We start from the raw sequence: 18,437 nt of genomic DNA, 5'->3' as shown, positions 1-18,437 counted from the left end.
TGTCCCAGCCCCTGCCCAGCAGGAGGGCAGGGGATGCAGCTGATGAGTTTGCCTCTGGGGACCCCCCTGAGATGAGATTCTGCCCCCAGACCCGCTCAGTGACCCTGAGTCACTCCTGTGCTCCTGCTCAGCCACAGGGAAGCTGCATCAGGAGAAGCCAAAGGGCTCCTGGTCCCCTGCAATCCAATCAGGGAGGCTGAGTTTGTCCTTCTGGGATGTTCATCCACAGAAATTAAAGTGCTGGGCACAGTGAGGTCCTGAGATGAACAATCCACCCAAAATCACAGCTGAAGGCTGCACACAAACTCACTGGGACACCCCAGAGCAGAGGAACCAGCTGCAGCCACCCCAGCCCCAGCCCCAGCTCCAGCTCCTCTCCCTCCCTCCCTTTAGAGCTCTGAGAACTCCCTGTTTGCCTCACTGCAACAATGGGCTAAAATATAGGGGGAAAAGGAAGATATTTAGAGCTTTGGATATGTTCAGAGCAAAGCTCCTGGTGCTTTGATGTGGAGCGGGGTATGTAAAATTATGGAAATGAAGCAAACAGATGTTGCTCCCCTAATTAAGAACTGCAAAGTCAGATTTTGCTCAACTGTAGATAGCACACAAAAGAACAGGGAGAAAGGCTCATGTGATTTCATAAAAAGAGCCAGCACTCAACAATAATTCTTCTATCAAACAATCGAAATTAGCTTTGTGTTGTTAAAATTCTGCCCAGACACAGGGGAAATTAGCTGTGACTTTCTGTTCCTTTCTCCTTTCAGTTCTCTCTGAGCCCATGGCTGCACTTTAAGAATTCAGGTCATTAAATTGCTTTCTGAATTTGCATGTATTTGAAATAATCTCATTTTATGAGGCTGCCTTCTGCCCTGGCCTGCTGTCAGCGTGGCTGCTCCCACCTCTCGGGTGCTTCTCTCAGGTCTTCACTGATTATTCCTGGCACCAAGGGCTGGGTTTGGAGCCTTCAAACCGAGCTTTGCAGAATGAATAAAAAATGGAATATCCAGAGCTGGGCAGGCTGTGACTCTCCAGGGAGGGGTGAGGAGCTGTGGCACTCCCCAGGCTGGGACACCCTCGGGGCTCTCACTCATCACTGCAGACTGGAGCCAAGAGGTGCCTTCTCCTCGCGTGGCACCGGTGCCAAGGTGCCTGCACGCCCTCCCCAGAGCCCTGCTGGAGCTGGCAGCTGTGACAGGACAGGCTCTGGGACACTGGACACGTGGCACTGCCAGCTGCTGCTCTCGGGTGTGGGCTGGCAGCAGACAGCTCCTGGAGTGCCTTCAAGGCAGGGAGAGGCCCCCAGGAGGAGAGGTGTCACTGCTGAGCAGCTCCTTCTTCATGTGATTAAAAAGAGGGCTGAAAATTATTTATAAAGGTGCTGGAATGGTAAAATGTTCCCTGAGCAGGTGTTTCATCTCGATGCAGACAGCAAGGAGAGCAAGGTCAAGGTCAGGGATGGGGCTCCTGAGATCTCCTCAGCACCTTGCTCCTTCACTGGGGTGTTGGGGCTGTGTTTTCCTCTGAGAAATGACACTTGATATTCAGGTGAGCAGGGCTGCCAGGTCCCCTTCATTAAGCTGAAGTGATTTATGTTCCCCCATGGCTGGTGAGTTGCTGAGACCTTTCCCCAGGCTAAACACAAAGGTCTCCAAGGCTGGGCTTGGAGACAGAAAAGGAAATTCAGATACTCAGTTCCTGCTGAAGTCCAAGCTCCCACCTGTGCTAGGGAGCACTTCCAGGTGTGATTCACCTGAGCCACCTCAGGAGACACAAACCACACTCTGAGTGCCTTTTGCTCTGTGCTGAGCACACCCAGATCCCCACGCTGTGGTGCTGAAAGGAGACAGAGAAATGCACAAGTGGCACCCGAACTCTGATTCCTCACTGACAGTTACCTTGGTGCTTGTTCAGGTGATGAGAGAGGACACCACACAGGAGAACCTCGCAGGTGCCAAGGGCTGGGAATTTGAAAGGAAGCTCTGTGCTGCAGCACACACCCTCTACCACTGCACACCCAGGCCACAGGCACTTCTTGCAGCACTGGGCCAGCAGCCTCAGCTCACAACTGTTTCTGTATCTCTAGCTGTATTTATCTCCTGATGGCCAGATCATCCTGCTCCTCTCACCTGTGGGGGTTACTCACCTGTCCATTGAACAAACCTAGACTATATTTGGTTAAAGTGGAAAGCTGGTGTTGAGCACACATTGCTGGAGTTATCTGCACTCAGTGTCTGTTGGAATCCAAAATGGATTGGGAACTCTCAGAACTTTGGGCCTGTAAGCCAAAGCTTAGAATTAAATACATAATTTGACCTGAGAACTTGGAAAAGGCTTCCAAATTTAGGTGACAGAAGTGAGAATGTGGATTTATAGTTTAAAGCAGAGACATGTTAAGCTAGGTAGAGGGAAGTTTAGAGTTTTAGAGTGTAGTCCTGTAAGTCTGTGTGTCACAACAGGATTGGTTAAGAAAGCTTACACTGTAGCATGAGTCCAATAAGATGAAATATTTAAGGATTGGGTCAAAAACATAAATATCCTTGTTGGCAGTGTTTTATTGGTTAATAAATCCTTAAAAGACCTTGTAACTAGAGGTTCTGTGACCTGAGCCATGCAGTGAAGACGTGAGCTGAACTCACCCTTTCTGCCTATGTAGAAGATAAGAAAAATAAATCACATCATCTAAAGCAACTCAGAGGTCCTGTCTCTAACTCATAGAAAATTCCTTCACAAATCCTCACAAGTGCCAAAGGGAGCAGCCCCAAAACATCCCAGCTCCCCCTCTGTGAGCATCACTGTCCCTGCAGAAGGGGTGAGGAGCTGAGCAGGAGCAAAGGCAGCACAAGGACAGGCAGGGAATGAGGCAGAGCTTGGCACCGCTCCCAGCTGCTCTCCTCCCTGCCTCACCTGGCCCAGGCCAGCCCTGCCCCGAGGCAGCACAGCCCAGGGGATTACTCAGGACTAGACAAGCAGGGCTGCAAACCCAACAGCATCTCAGCTGCACAACTCTGGTCACGAGCTGGTAGGCCAAAAGTCTGGGAACAGCTATTTTTGTGGCTTGTTTATAGACAAAGCTTTTAACATTTCTACCACTGCAGTATGCTGAACAGACCCTCTCACACTGCAATAAAATAATAAATTATATTTAGAGGCTGGAATTGTGTTATCTTGGCTTTTCTTTGTTTTTTTGGCACCTGCAATGCCTGGAGGAAACTCAATGCATCTTTAATCCCGACTTCACTGGGATCCTTGTATCAAAACATACACAAGTGGCATTCAAAGTACATGCATTTCAAAGCACGTGGCAAAAACTTCCTGAGGAAAATGAAAACAAGAACTTCTCTGGCTCCTAGGAGGAGCTCTCACCAGTGCCCTTGCTGTGGGTGGGGAGGAGCTGGTGGCAGGAATTTTGGGATGGACCACAGCACATGGAGCAGTGGAAGAGCACCGTCCCTGCTGTTCACTATGCCCTGGGTTTGGCAGCATTCACCACCCGTGCTGGGCTTACTCTCATTGAGCATTTAAGTGGTGGTGTTTTACAAGTGCAAATACTTGTGGAAATCTCATTTTAAGCTCCAGTGGTCACTGAAAGGCAGTTTCAGATGCAGGCAGGAACAGAGTGGTGTGATTTACGTAACGGGGCACGGCAAACTGGGGCAGACAGAGAATTACTCACTGCAGAAAGCACAGCATCCCTGCAACCACAAACACTGCACACAAATTACAGCCTGCCAAGGATGAGGGGCTGATTTCATCAGGGAGAAAATGATCATTAATCAGTGATCAGCCCAATTTCTCTGAGTGTCCGCCTTCCAGCCCCGAGCCTGTAGAGTGTCACATGTGTGACATTCTATAGGCTGAGAAGCTCTCAGAGCCTGAAGTTACTGGGAGTTAAGCAGGGCCACAGATCTTTGTAGCATCCCAGACTCTGTCAAGTCATGGAGATGAATCCCTTAATGCCCAATCCAGGCAGGACACCAGGATCAAGTCCCAGCAAGAGCAGAGGTTCAAGGCTACACCTCAGCCCTTTGCCCAGGGGTCTGTGTGCCTGACAGCTCCATGCACAGCCCATGTTCCTGCAGGAAGCCATGGCAGCACAGCCTGGGGGCTCTGGCTCCTCTCCTCTGCCCACTCACTGCTTCCAAACTGCTCAGCCCTGCTGCAGGACTGCCTCATCCCACCTCAATCAACCAATCCTGCTCCTGTTGCTGCATGGGCTGAGCCCCTGCCTGCTTGTTCTGCTACCCACAAAGCTGAGACCATGTCCCACGTGTGTCACAGTCGAGATGGCCACAGAGCCATGGTACACAGAGCATCACCATGCAATTCCAGACAGCTTCACCCCATACAGAGCAACACCATGTCACTTCAGAAGGCTGCAAGCATCTGCTCCTCTTGTTCTTCAGCCCAACCTTCCATGCCCCTCATGTTCATGCCCTGCCCCTGTGTGCCTCTGTTCCCTTTGGTGGTTGGGCAGTGCCCCTGGGCACTCCATGGCTCATTGCTGTCAGTGCTGGACCCATTGGGGATGAGGCTGGGCTGCAGCCCCACTCCCAATTACCACAAACTGTGTGCCTACAAGACCATACTTTCCAAACCCCCTAGTTGCCAGAAATCCCATAAACATCTCCCAGTGGGAGTGGCTGGGCTGGGATTTTCCTCCCTGCTCCCTTGATGCACAGGGGGAATATTGGATGGATCTTCTCCTGGTACCAGAACAGTGCCAGGGCCCTCTGAATCATCTCCTGTACTCACTGGGCTTCCCAAGGACATTGTCACCTGGGCAGAAGGGAGCCAGTGACTGCACCACTGACTTGGAAAGAGGTTTCCATCTGCTTCCTCCTTGTGCACAGATCCTGAACTGGAAGGGACAGGAACAAAAATGGTCCTGTTTCTGTTCATCCCTGCTTTTTAAGAACTGCTGCACCTCAACTTCAGTCCTCCAGAATGATTCCTGCACTTCCAGAGAGCCTCAGCAGAATGCAGTAACCTTGAATTCCTTCAAAAGTCACAGCCTGGTACAGAACTACTGCACTGCTCCTTCTGGATGGTGCACATTCCAGAGGAAGGAAGAAATGCCTTATTTACAAAGTCAGGAATTCCACGGGATCTGCCAGCTCCAGCAGGGTGCCCAGAGCTCCCCTGGGCCCTGTGGGGCAATGTCAGCTGAGGAGAGCTGGGCACCACTGAGGGCTATGGAGGAGCCATTTCACAGCAGTTGAGATGCAGAGCTAAGGGAGCAGGCAGCTCTGGAGGGCGAGTGCCAGGGAACCAGGGCACAGCAGGACTTTCAGTGGCACTGAAAGGAAGGGGGGCAGTGGCAGAGCCCTGCAGCAAAGGCCTGTTGTTGCACTCGCTCTGTGTCACCTTCTGACCTTATGCTGACATTTGCAGCTGTCTGTGCAAGGGGAGTTCTCCCAGGGGAAGAAGCAGGTGAGGTTCTTTGTGCTGGGTCAGAATTTTCCATGGATTTCAGTTACGTGTGCAGGAGCACAGAGCACAGGACAGGGAGCACAGGATGTTCTGCCCACCTGATCCCACAGTCCCAGAGGGCACCAGGCTGGAAAGCTGAGCAGCACTGAGCACCCAGACCTGCAGAACTTGAGATAAAGCCAAGCTGGCCCATCCCTGCATTGATTTTATATTTTCTCTGTCATTTGTACAGACTCATTGAAATAACCCAAGTGTTGGGCCTACTGCCACTTCTACCAGGGCCTCATTAGCCTGGGCTTTGCCAAAGCTTGTCTTCAGCTCAGAGCCTTTTCCTCAGGGGTCCCACTTGGTGGTTTGCAGCAGGTAATGAGATGCACAGAATCCAGTGTTCCTGGCAGGAGAAGCCCCAGAGGCACTGCATCCCTTTCTGGGTGCCAGCTTAGCCCCAACCCCCTCACCTCATCACCCTCCCGGCCCTCTGCATTGTGCCCAGAGCTCCACTGAGCTTTCCATGTGGAAAGCAGTGGGAATGCAAGCACTGTGAGGGGATGGATAAGGAGCTGCAGGATTAGACTGGGACTCCAAAATGCTCCTCAGCTCTGCAGCCTTTCTGCATGACCTTGCATGAGTCACTTTATCTCTGTTAAACCAAGGAATGTTATCCTGGTGCTTAGCTGGGGAAGAGGCACCTGGAAAAGGATGTCTGCAGCACAGGTTGTGTCTCCCACAGGACAGGGAGCAGCCTGGGATGGGTCACTGTGAGCTGCGACCATCACATAATCCCAGAATAGTTTGGGTTGGAATGGACCTTAGAGGTGATCTAGCCCAGGCCCCCTGCCATGGGCAGGGACACCTTCCACTGTCCCAGCTGCTCCAAGCCCCAGTGTCCAACCCGGCCTTGGACACTGCCAGGGATCCAGGGACAGCCCCAGCTCCTCTGGGCAATCTGTGCCAGGGCCTCCCCCCTCACAGGGAAGGATTTCTCCTTAACATCCAACCTAAACTTACCCCCAGTAGGTTTAGACTGGAGTCCTTGAGGGAGCTGAAGCTGGACAAGGAGGGGCAGGCTGGGATCCCCTTCACTTCCCAACTCCAGCGCAGAACTGAGCACCAAGCCTGGAGGAGGGCTGCCAAGGCAGCGGGTGAGGAAGGAGGCTCTCCCTCCTGTACTCACCAATCCTGTCCAGCCTGTCCAGAGCCACGGTCTCGAAGGCTCTCCTCATCATGGGGTACTCCTCCAGAACCTCGTTGAAGTTGTCCACGGACAGGGAGTAGAGGCGGCAGTAGGTGTCGGCGCGCACGCTGGCCGTGCGCCGGCCGCGCGTCAGCAGGCAGATCTCTGCAAGCAGAGAGAGGCTGAGACAGGGCATGGACACTGCCACCAGCACCCCTGCAACCCTCCTGCAGTGCCCTCCCAGCCTGCCCTCCCACAGAAAACCCAGCCACAGTTCACATTCTGTGCGTGCACCAACATTTCAGAGTACCAGGGCCAGCTGCCACACACAGCTGCCCCTCAGGGGTTCTGCTGGTCCAGTCAGGCAGACAGGGTTTGTTCTGGGGGATTATCAAAGGCAGCATTGTGTGCTCACACTGGAGGAGTTGTGTTTCTCCAGCTCCTTGCGGGCACTGGGAGCAGAAGGTCAAGCTGTGCTCTCATTGAAGCCAATGGTCTCTAGATTTGTAGAGAGGCTCTGTGCTGATCTGTGCCTTTGGTGCCTGGCTGTAATTTTGATCCCTGTACCTGGAACATTTGTCTTTCCACAGTTCTCAAAGATTTTCGTGTCTATGCCATGAGCACCGTCAGGGAAAGCCACATCACCTCCCAGCTCTGGGTGTATTTACATTGCTGTCACACGCTCCTCAGTGCTCAGCTGGTTGCTGAACACAAAGCCCTGCATTCAACCACAGCTCCTTGAACACCCAACAGAGAGCTCCCAAATCCTGCTTTTCCACTGCTTACACAGAGTGTGGGCAGCACAGACAGGCACTTCAGGACAGATGGTGTGAGCTGCAGAGTGACAGCACTCTGCTCCCTGAGTGTGTGTTGGGTGCCAGTCCTCCTGCACCATTCCTTGGATTGATGCTGAGCCTACCCAAAGCCCTGGTTCAGCAGCACCACAAGGTTATCAGCATGCTCCTAGGCTGCTTTCCCAAGGAAATGATGCTTAGGAGACAGTGTCACGTGTGGGAGGAGCTCTGATGGAATGTCATGGGCAAGTTTGGCAGTCAGGGTATCCTGACTCCAACCCTCCAGCTCCAAATGCCAGGCTGCACAATCCTTGTAGCCAAGCGAGGTGCAGACAGGTTGTTCCACATGAACCAGGAGTAACAGGAGTGTGGGAAATGCATTACAGGATTTTTTTAGAGGAAAGGCCTCCCAGAAGGGAAGGCAAGGCAGATTTTGCTCTGTCTCCTCTCAGCAGATCATCAGAGGTGGTGCACTCAGAGCTTGTCCTGCAACCTGCCTGTCTGGGGCTGAGCTCTGCACAGGCTCTGACAGGAGAGGGGGCTTTGTGTTTCTCATGAGAGCAGTGCCCCAAATCCTTCCCAGCCTCCTGCTGGTCCCACTGCTGCAGAGCTCTGCTGCTCACACATTCTGCCTGCCTGCTGACCCCCAGGACACTCTGCTGAGCCACAGGCAGGGCAGATGAGGGACAGCTTTTCCCTCTGTGTTTATCCAGCAGTAGATGCTGGACAGCAGGAGTAGGAATGTGCCTGCAGAAAACCGAGAACAGGTTGTTTTTTACCTTCAGGTTCTCAGCTTCACCCATCTGTCAGAAGGAAATGAACCTGCAAGAACCAAGTTTCCCTGCTGTGTTTTGCTGTTATTTATGACCTAGGTTCTGCAGTGCCCACCAGTCACCTCTCCCTGTGTAGGAAATGGCTTTGTAGAGAATTCTCCAAGCCTGACAGAAGGTTCACACTGTGTGCATCTGCATCCAGACTTTGAGATAAGAAATGCTGACTTAGAAATGCCATGGGATAGGACAGACATAGTTGAGAGAGAAATAGAACCAGGAACAAGTTTCAAAGCATGGCCTTGCAAGTAAGACTGGATACTTTGGAGAAATGGAACTATGAAAGATACATTTTAGATTATTGGCTTTAAGGCATTTACAGCACGGTGTGACAAAAGCTGATAGGCCAAGAAACACTTATAATGTCATTAGGAAATAGTTGGTTTCTGATTGTGATGGAGTGAATTATAACATGTGCATTGTCTCACCTCTCTCATGAGACTGAAAATGGAATAAAAGTTTTAAAAACACCCCTTAGTTACCCCATCTCTGGGTCAGAAAAAGGCCTAATCCAACCCCCCTGCAGCATGCCCTGTGGGGGAAGCTGCCCAGGGAGGGAGGAGGAGGTGCTGGGCTCAGTGCCATGTGGATCAGGAAGGGCTGAGCACAGCAGTGCTGTGGCTGTGGAGGTCAGCAGCAGCACACACCTCCGAAGTAGGAGCCGTCGGCCAGCTTGGTCTCCTTGTTGCCCTTGGTGAGGACGCTGACCACGCCGTGCTGGATGAAGTACATCTTCTTGCCGATGGTGCCCTCCCGGATGATGTAGTCCCCGGGCTGGAACACCTCAAACTTCAGCTTGGTCAGCATGGATGTCACAAAGTTGGGGTCTGCGTTGGCAAACAGGGGCATGGAGGCCACCAGCTTGCGGCAGTTGAAGTTGATGATTTCCTGAGAGGTGTGGTGTAAAGGAGAGAGAGGAAGAGGAGAGGACACACATATGGTTAGTCAACACCTAATGACCTGTGAAGATCCCCCACCTGACCTGTGCAATTACAGTGGGATAAACTGGCCGTGCCTTGTTCTGGCTGCCCTGGTGCAGGCTGGATGGGCTCTGGAGGCTCAGAGCAGTGCTGGAGCCAGCGCCACGCTCACTGCCTTCACCCCTTTGCCTCCCCTGAGCAGGGACAGCACTCAAACCTCCCAAACTCAAACAGCGTTCCTGTTTCTGCAGGAAACCTCGGGCTGTGAGGGAGCACAGCAGCAGTGAAATGCTGTCTGACAAAGCCCAGGGCTCCTCTCTGGGCAGGTGTCATAACTCACCGTGGCAGCCCTTGCTTGTCACTGAGCTGTTAAACAGCACAAATGTGCCCAGGAGGAGAATGATCCCGGGCATATGGGGACAGTGTCAGGAGAGGAGGCAGAGGTGTCACCAGGCACTGGGCAGAGGCTGGATCACCAAGCCCAGCTCAGCTGTCAGCACAGCCGAGGCTCCGTGTCACTCGCAGGGTGACAGCTCAGGAGCTGCTCTGTGCTCTGTGCTCCCACTCAGGACGTGGTGCTGAGCCCATCAACCAGCACAGCACTCCATGGGAACAGGGATAACTCCAGCAGGAAGAGAGAGAGCTGGGGAAGCATCTGTGTCCCCCATAGGGGTTTTCAGAGGGGTGCCCTTTGAGACTTCAGCAAAACTAGTTTGAAATCCAGGCTGGCACTTGCTCAGCTCTTTTGAGGGACATTGCTGGGGGACAAAGACAGAAGGCAGGCCCTTCTGGAGCTGGTGGGTGACACAATGGTGACATCCCAGGGACAACCTGCATTGCTAGGATTTAGCTGGGATGGAAAGGAGGCTTCTCTGAAGGCTCCTTCTTCCTGTGACCCCCCCAAGGATGCGGCCAGCACTCCATGCCAAGTTTTAGCCAAATACAAGAGGTGGGAGCTTCCTGAGCCCCTGGCCCAGGAGCTGCAGAGCTGCCAGAGGTGCTGGGGAAGTGCCTTGCCCCTCTTACCTCGCGCAGGGGCTCGCTCAGCTCGCCCAGGATGCTCTCCTCATCAAACATCTTGCCCTGGTAGCGGTGCTCGTAGTAGTCGTGGATGCGCTGCCGCATGTCGGCGGGCAGCTTGTGGAAGGACATGTACTGCTCCACCTGTTTGTACTGAGCAGGGAGACACGAGCCACTGTCACAGCACACGCCACAAACTCACGGGCAGCACGTGCTGGCCCTGCCTCCTTCCCCTGCAGCAGCAGGGAGGGCCAGTGCCATCCATGGGGAGTTCAGACTAGCCTGCTGTGCTCCCTGATGGCTGCCCCTTAGTTTAACCTTTAAACTCAACCTCAGCTGGTGCCCTGTGCTCACTGCCTGAGTGCTGAGCAGCCTGTGGCACCATGGAGAGAAACACAACTTTCCCAAGCATCTTCCTGGAAAAGGCTGTGAGAAGATCAGAAAAAAGAATGAGAAACAATTCTTATCTTCACTTTGTTGCACTTGCTGTTGTGACCATGTGGAATGTGTTATGGAGATTTGTTTACCGAAGGGTGGTTTCTTAATTAACCAGTGGTGATGGTGTTTGGACTAGAGGACCAATTAGGTCAACCTGTATTGTACCTGTCTATAAAAGAGCAATCTCTTAATAAAGGTTATCATTAACCAGCCTTGTGTAATACATGGAGTCACTGCTAATTATTATAATTATTATATATTTATATAATAATTATACCTGCCTGGGGGCCCAGCTGGAGCAGGGCTGAGGAAGGAGTGCCTGGCTGGGAGTGCCCTCCCAGCAAACAGGACTGTGCAGGGTGGGAGCAGCAGACACCAAGTGCCCCAGGTGATGGAATGCAAGCCCCAGGGCAGAGGCCCAGAAAGAAATCCAGGCCCAGGAACTGAACTAAAACCCCTAGAGAAACCGAGATATATGAAGGCACAAAGTGGAATAGAAATATAGATTTTAGCTTTTAGTAGACACTTATACTAAGTGCCTTGAGTATCTAAAAAACTGCAGCAGAGAGCAGAGGCCTTTTTGTTCTTTGGCACAATTCTACCATAGTAGTGGTATTTCCATAAGGTTACCCTGCCCCAGACAAAAGGTAAACTTAACCTGTTGTTCACATTTTTTAGCTATAGTATTCCCATATGTAGTTCTGAGTAATACTCTAGTTGTGTAAAACAACTTACGACCACTAGAATTAGGGCACGATTAGATAAAAAAGAAAAACTGTATTAAACTCATTAATTTATAATCATATTTAACCTCTACTTCTATATGCTAGAGACGCTTCCTGCTCACTTACTAGCTACCTGCCTACTCAAGATCCCACTCAGCCTTTGCTGTTTCACTACTGCTACCATGGCAGAGGTAACACTGTATCCCCTTAGAATTCTCACCTTTGGAAGATCTTAGAAGAATACAGAATAAAAATTAGTGTGGCACAGCAGCAGCCGGTTCCTTTTGCTCTCCCCTAGAGTGAATCACAAACCACCAGCCAGGGAAGGATTTTCCATGGCACATGGCAGGCCAGCTGGCTCCAGAGCTGTCCCAGGGGCTGCAGCAGGGCAGGCACAGGACCTGCCCGGGGTGTGCACTCACAGCAAGGCAGAGGGGCACACCGGGTCCCCAGCCCGGTTATTGCGCTGGAGCTGCAGTGCCCAGCCTGCTGCTGCTCCCCTCTGTGCTCCTGCACACCCTGCACCATGGAACCTTTGCTTTCCCAGGACTTTCTTCCCCTTTCCTTCGTTCCTGTGCCCCAAGGACTCACCCTAACCCACCCCCTTTTCACCTGCTGGCTCACACGTCCACAGGGTCGGTTCCAGCAGAATAAAGGGCACACTCTGACCGATGGCAGAGCAGCTCTGGGGATGGCTGGTGCTTTCTGTGAGTAAAGGGCACCTCCCCAAGGGCCAGGGCTGTACCAGGGTCCTGCTACCCTGCAGGTGCTGCAGGACAAGGTGTGTGCAGGGAATGGTCACGCTCCTTTCACTGCTGGCAGTACAGGACACAATCCTCAGCATGTACTGCACTAATTGCTGACAAAAGGACTGTGCTGCTCCTTTCCCTGTTTCCTCTCCCCTCCCTGACAAAGGTGTCCCTGAATGTCCCTTTAGTGCAGGAGAGCTTGGTTAGTGAAGCTGTGCTCGTTACAGCCCCGGGTCCTGCTCCAGGGTCAGCCTGTGCTGGCACTGCCAGCTCCGTCTGCCCCAGGCAGGAGAGGGCATCACTGCAAGGAGCCAAGGTGGCAGAGGGGACACCTGGGGCTTCCTGGCATTCCCAAAGCACAGGAACTGCCTGGAAATATTCCTGATCCCTCCAGCCTGACCAAAGGCAAGGGAGTCCCCACCTCCCACTGGCACTGGCCCTGCCCTTTGTCACCCTCAGGCTCAGGCTCTGCAGGGACTGGCTGTGGCAGGACAGGATGTGCTGGGTGCCCCGAGGAAATGAGAGAGGGAAAGGAAGTGGAAAGCAGCAGCAGAGTGGAAAACATCAGCTCCCTTGTGGGCAACTCACCCAAAAAGGATTTTGGAGGTTATGGTGTTCCAAGCAGAAGGTTTCAGGGTTTTTGGCTCATCTAACCACAGCTGTCTCCTGCCACTGGAGAGGCACTGCAGCCTGAGCCACCCGTGGGACCTGGCAAACCAGGCCCAGGATGTGTGGGACTCTCACCGTGGAAAGGGAAATCATTAGGCACGAGCTTCTGCTGACTCAGGTTTATTAAATTCATCTAAAATCCACAAGCAGCTCTGCTTGCTTTAATGCCGCATTTTTGTTGAATAAACGATTTGCCAAAATGTCCCCTTAGGCTCTCAGTTTTAGTGCGGTGACTGGGTTGGAGCAGTGACCAGTGTCACCAGGTGTCTGTCCTCACCTGCTGCAGCCACCTGCCCCTGCCCCTGTCCTCTCCTCCACTGGCACTTGCTGTCCACCTTAACTGCCCTTTGCTCCTTGGGAAAAACATCCCCACGCTCCAAAAATGCACCAGCACAGGCTGCATGGGGTGACTGGGACTCTGCTTATTCACCACTGAATGGGGATTTATGGCTTTGCAACAAAGAGCAATAAATTACTGCTCTGCAGTGTCCCCAGGGCTTGTCAGAGTCCCCTGTCACCGCTGTCCCCAGATAAGGCTCCCAGGGAAAACAGGACAAATTTACTTCCCCATGAATAAAGGTGCTGCTTCCCATTGCAAATGGAAATCAGGGTTATAAAAGCAAACAGTGAAATAAGGAACCATCATTCTCTGTCATGGTTAAGGAGAGGGAGATCTTGTCTCTCCTGCCTCTGCTGGTGCTCCCTCCTCTCAGCCATGAGGGTTTTGGTGCCCTCAGCTCTCCCTTGTGCAGAGATGGGGTCAGAACTGAAACCATCAACCTCTTCTTTCCATGTCTGAGAAACTGAAGATTCACTGGGGCTTTCCCCCTTCCCTTGGAGCTGCTGAAGGGCCCACTCCTGTGGGGTCAGGCAGGTGGTGCCACACTCAGCTGGCCCTCTCTGAAGCCACTTGGTGTCCCTTTGCTGCCTTTCAGCTGTGGCCAGGCCCCCCTGAGCCCCTTCCCCTCCTCTCTCCCCCTCCTCGTCTGCTCAGCCTCCCACTTGTCTGCCTGTCCCCAGCCTGACCTGTGCTCAGAGCTTAGTGGCCTCTCTGAGTTCAACTGAAAACACTCATTTAGGAATTACTGAAATCTCTCTGAAGACAATCAAGCCCATTTAAATCCCAGCTCATTTTCTTAAGTCTGTTTTTCCTCAAATAGCCCTTGAAGGAGGTATTAATATATCAAAAGGAAAGCATTCAGCTGAGGATTTTTGCTTCTCTAGCTGGCCACTTTCCCTCCTCTCTCACCACTTCCCTCCCCTTCTACCAAAGCTCTGACACTCACAGCCAAAGTGAACTGAGGATTTTTAACTCCTTCCATGCCCTCAATATCCACCAGGAACCCTCCTCTCTCTGGCAGGGATAAATCACTGAACAGCCTCAACCCTTTCCTTGCCCCAGCTATGAAGGTGAAACCACCAGGCACAGGGGGGATTGTTGGGGTGTCCCGTGCAGGGCTCCACGATCCCTGAGGGTCCCTTCCAACCCAGTCACAAATACCTCCGAATCTGGAGCCCACAGAAGTCACCAGAGAGGCACCTGTGGAAGGAGAGGGAGGCTCCAGAGGAGCATTTCAGCTCAGGGAAGGATGGTGGAGAGCCACCCTGTCCAGTGCTGGGTCTCCCCAGGTGGATCAGTGCCCCACAGGGACAAGATCAGCTCACAGGATTCACCACACGGAGGGTGCTGACAGGACACACTGCGATCTTTGGTTTCTTCTCCCTCATCTCTGGTTAGGAGTCAAACAGTGCAGCATTCAGGAATCATCAGACCCAAGGAAATGCTGACTTCTGAGGTTTTTTCTCTCTTAAGCCTCATATTTCCACCCTCAGGATCTATTCTATTCCTACATCTTACTCCACATGGTCATTCTCATGGAGTCACAGACTGCAGGAGGGTTTAAGGGAACAACAGAAGTTCTGTAACAAAAATCTGGGAGCTACCTACATTTTACAAGAGTTTTATGTGATGTCCTGGTTGTGAGCCTTTCCAAAGGCTGGACTCATTGATTCCTGTACCATGGCCCTTGCTCATGGTGATCATTTTGTTAGATTTCCACCAGAAAATGAGTTTTAAATGTCACCTCATGGGAAACCTGAACACTTTTTCCCTTACTGCACGGTACTTTGGGGAATTATCTCAGACAGAGTCAGGCTCCTGATTTCTTGCTGTGGTACAGACAATTCCTGGATCTTTTCTCCCACTTTGTCCAACATTCCGTGCACTGGGGATGGCTGTGAGTTGTTTCACCTTGCTCCCATCAGCTCCTGATCAGGCAGGGATTTTGGACAATCCCATTCCTGGGCTGGGAGGTGGCACTGGGCTGAGCAGGATCAATAATGAGCCTGATGAAACCCCTGTTTGCCCCTGACCATCCCTGCTGCTCGGGGCTCTGGGGAAAGCAGATGCTTTTCTCGAAGCAAATCCCTCTGCATGAGATGCTGTGGGTGCTGAGCCCTAAGGTCTAATCCTGTGCATGCCAAGGGAATGCAATATGGCCAAAGCTGCACATCATGGCTATGGAACAGCCTGTTTTCCCTGGGAATGGCCCCTGAAGGGAATGCCTGGCTGGGCTGCAGAGGCCATGTCCTGCCAGAAGGCACCAGGGCACTTTTGGCCATGGTCAGTCCATCTGTAGAAATATCCCAGGACATTGTGGAGATGCCAGGTCACTGGAGCCACACATCTGGAATGGCACCGGGCAAAGGGACCAGCAGTACTCTCTGCAGAAGAGCAGGAGTGGGGCAGATGAGGTGGAAAGTGTCCCCAAAGGCTGGAGATGGGGACAGGGGAGCAGGGGGGGTGTGCAGTGAGGGACCAGCACTGCTGGGAGCAGTAGGACAGGTGGCTCTGGGGGAGGCTCTGTGCTGCAGCATCGGCTCTTCAGTTTATTTATCTATTTATCTATGTACAGCTCGAGTGCCAACATGAACTCCCAGTCTGATACTGAGGTCTGAAACCCCTCCCTGGGGTGGAAGAGCTGCCAAGGCAGGGAGGTTCCCTTGCCATGACAGCACAGGCAGGTGGCACGTGGTGGTCACAGGGCAGAAGGATGTGTCTGCCTTCCAGGCCGGGGTGGAGGTGTGACAATCTGAGCTGTAACCCCACTGTTTCTGATGTGTTTTACTCCTCAGAATGGGCCTGCTCTCAGGAATGGGTAAGCCAAGTTAAAGTCCACCAGTGACATATGCTCCTGCAAGAGCAGCAACTGCTCAGCCCTGGTCTGGTTAAGGCAGTTTGCACCACAAGACATTCTGAAAATAAGCCATGAGGTTTTCATTAAACAAATGTTTCTGTTTTATAACCAACCCAGGATTCTTTCAGGGAAAGGATTAAATAAACCTAAAACAACTGACATGATTTCTGAGTTTCTGGCTGAGATGAACACCCCATTGCCTGTTTCTTGCATTCTTTTGACTCTGCAAAGCAGCCAGAACCCCCTGACTGCAGAACAGCAAAGCTGTCCTGGGGCAGTGCTGGGAGCCCAGGGCACAGCAGGGCCCTGACACAATCACTGAAGCCATCCTTTATCAGCCTTGTTACCAACCCAGGGTGCTGGGATTGACAGTAAGGTGGGACACAACAGTGCTCAGTCCATCTCTGCACAGAGGGAACAAAAACTCAGTGCAGGCATGACAGGATAAAGCCAGGCTCTCCAAACTCTTTCCAATTAGGAAATTTGATTACATTTTGCATTTGATTAAGTGCTGCAAACACCTTTAATTTCTGGAGTGCTGCACTCCCTGCCCTCTCCTTCACACACATTACCCAAGGAGTGAGTGAGCTCTGCAGCTTCCCTGACCTCCAGCGTGGGTGCTGGCTCAGGAGGAGATTCTCCAGAATGCCTCTGAGCTCAGGGAACGTGGGGACCATCCCTGAGAGCTTCCTGGTGACCAATCCTCTCGGGAATGTCACTTCCAACCCTGCCCAGACTGGTAGAGGATGTGAAGCTCCCCCCTGCCAGCTCAGTGGCAGGAAGCAGTGGGAACTGTGGCAGTGTGTGCCCACTGCAGGCTCCCAGGGCAGCTGCCAGAGTCACCACAGTGTGTCTGTGCCCCTGGCTGAGCCAGCCCTGAGCCCCAGCAACCAGCACAGCTCCAGCAAAGGGTTAATGAGCTCAGTGGGTACGGGGTGCTCATCAGCACAGTGCCAGGCTGGTGGGATTATCCAGGAAGGATGAGTGCCCCCAGCTCCCTGCACAGCTCACGGGGAGCAGCCCAAACCCACAGAGGGCAGCAGGGGCTCCTCTGCCCTGGGTGCCTGCAGGAGGAGGAGGAGGAGGAGGAGGACTCCAGCTCCTGCCCACTGACAAAGCAGATCTGGATCTGCATCTGGGCACTCAGCAACACCTGAAAGGTGTTCCTCAAGTCAATTTGTCTAAATATCTGAGGTTAATGAGACTCTGGAGCTCTACAGCACCCTGGAGCTGTGAGTTCCACAGTTTCCTTGTGGACCATAAAAAAGCCCAAACAACCCTTTAAACTTGTTGCTAATAAAACGACAATTTTACTGTTACACTGAAACTATTATTTTACTATTATTATACTGGTCTCCAAGAAGGAGCAAGGGCTGCCTGAGCCCCAGGACAGGTCCCCAGCTCTCAGAGCACTGGGCAGGCCAAGGGCACTGTCTGGACTTCCCCTCAACAAATCCTGGTCCAGCACCCCCAAGAGGGATAGAACATTGCCATTGTTTTATTTCAGCCTCTCCATGACCAAACCATCCTCAGTTTCTCTTTGCTGAGTTCAGGTGCTGACAGAAAGGCTGAAGTGTTCCAGCTGCACAAGGAAGTGCTGGGATAGGCAGAGCAGGGATGAGCTGTGGGCAGAAGGGCTGTGCAGAGGTGTGAGGGGCTGAGGGGTGATGGCAGTGCTCTGCAGGGCTTCTGAAGTGATTCTCTCTTCAGCGTCCCCCTGCAATCCTGCTGCAGCACGTGCTGCTTCAGGATAACGGCAAGGGAAAGCACAAGTCCCTACCCAGAGTCAAGAGGTATTTTAAGAACAAGAGGCACTGCATGGACTGCTCAGGGAGGAGGAGGAGCGAGGAAGGACTGAGGAGAGCAGATCCTGAGGGCACATGAGGCTCTGGAAGGAGAGATTAGGGCTTTACTGGGCTCTGCAGTGCTGACAGCAGCAAGCCCTGCCTCTCAAAAGCTTTAGCTTTTGTATTCTCACATTCTGTGCTGCTTTAGTGTGTGGGTCTGGGATTCATGTTAGGGGATGGTGAGCTCTGTTCACAGAGCAGGGAGACAAAACAATTCCTGTTCTAGCTGAGGACCAAGGACAAATGATCCAGATCTCAGGACAAAGGACCAAAGAGAGAAAACAAGCAGGATGGGACTGCATGGGCAGGAGCTGGAATTGGATAATTAACTCCAATATGCAAATGGGCCAAAACTTATAAAAGTGTGAGACCCCGTGACTGGTTGTTCATTTTGTGACCATTTTGGGTTGTGCTGCCCAAGGTGGATCCATTGAGGCTCCTCAATAAATCCCTACTTTATTCTTTAGCTCAGTCTAGGTCTGTTCTAGGTCAGCCTTTCCAAGGCATCACTGCAGGGCCTGCTCTGGGTGTACCTGGGGAGCTGAGCCTCCCTGCACGTGCTGGGATGGGACAGTGACCCTGACTGGGATAGATGGGTAATGTGATGGTGCACTCTCACAATGAAAAGGCAAAATTCATGTATA

The 18,437-nt window shown here is 52.4% G+C and overlaps 1 protein-coding gene across 1 annotated transcript in view; it reads right to left on the bottom strand.

Annotated features, from left to right (window-relative positions):
• Positions 1–18,437, bottom strand: part of HCN4 (hyperpolarization activated cyclic nucleotide gated potassium channel 4) — a 97,163-nt gene that overhangs the window by 8,121 nt on the left and 70,605 nt on the right. Inside the window, exons 5-7 of the mRNA XM_072933954.1 lie at positions 10,175–10,321; positions 8,876–9,116; positions 6,605–6,769 (exon numbers count right to left, since the gene is read on the bottom strand). Of these exons, the coding sequence (XP_072790055.1) occupies positions 6,605–6,769; positions 8,876–9,116; positions 10,175–10,321 (553 nt within the window). The remainder of the gene's footprint in view (positions 1–6,604; positions 6,770–8,875; positions 9,117–10,174; positions 10,322–18,437) is intronic.

This window comes from Taeniopygia guttata, chromosome 10 (genome assembly GCF_048771995.1).
Source record: "Taeniopygia guttata chromosome 10, bTaeGut7.mat, whole genome shotgun sequence".
Classification (NCBI taxonomy): Eukaryota; Metazoa; Chordata; class Aves; order Passeriformes; family Estrildidae; genus Taeniopygia; species Taeniopygia guttata.
Note: the sequence above shows the minus strand (reverse complement) of the source record. Positions and strands in the feature narration are given on the sequence as shown.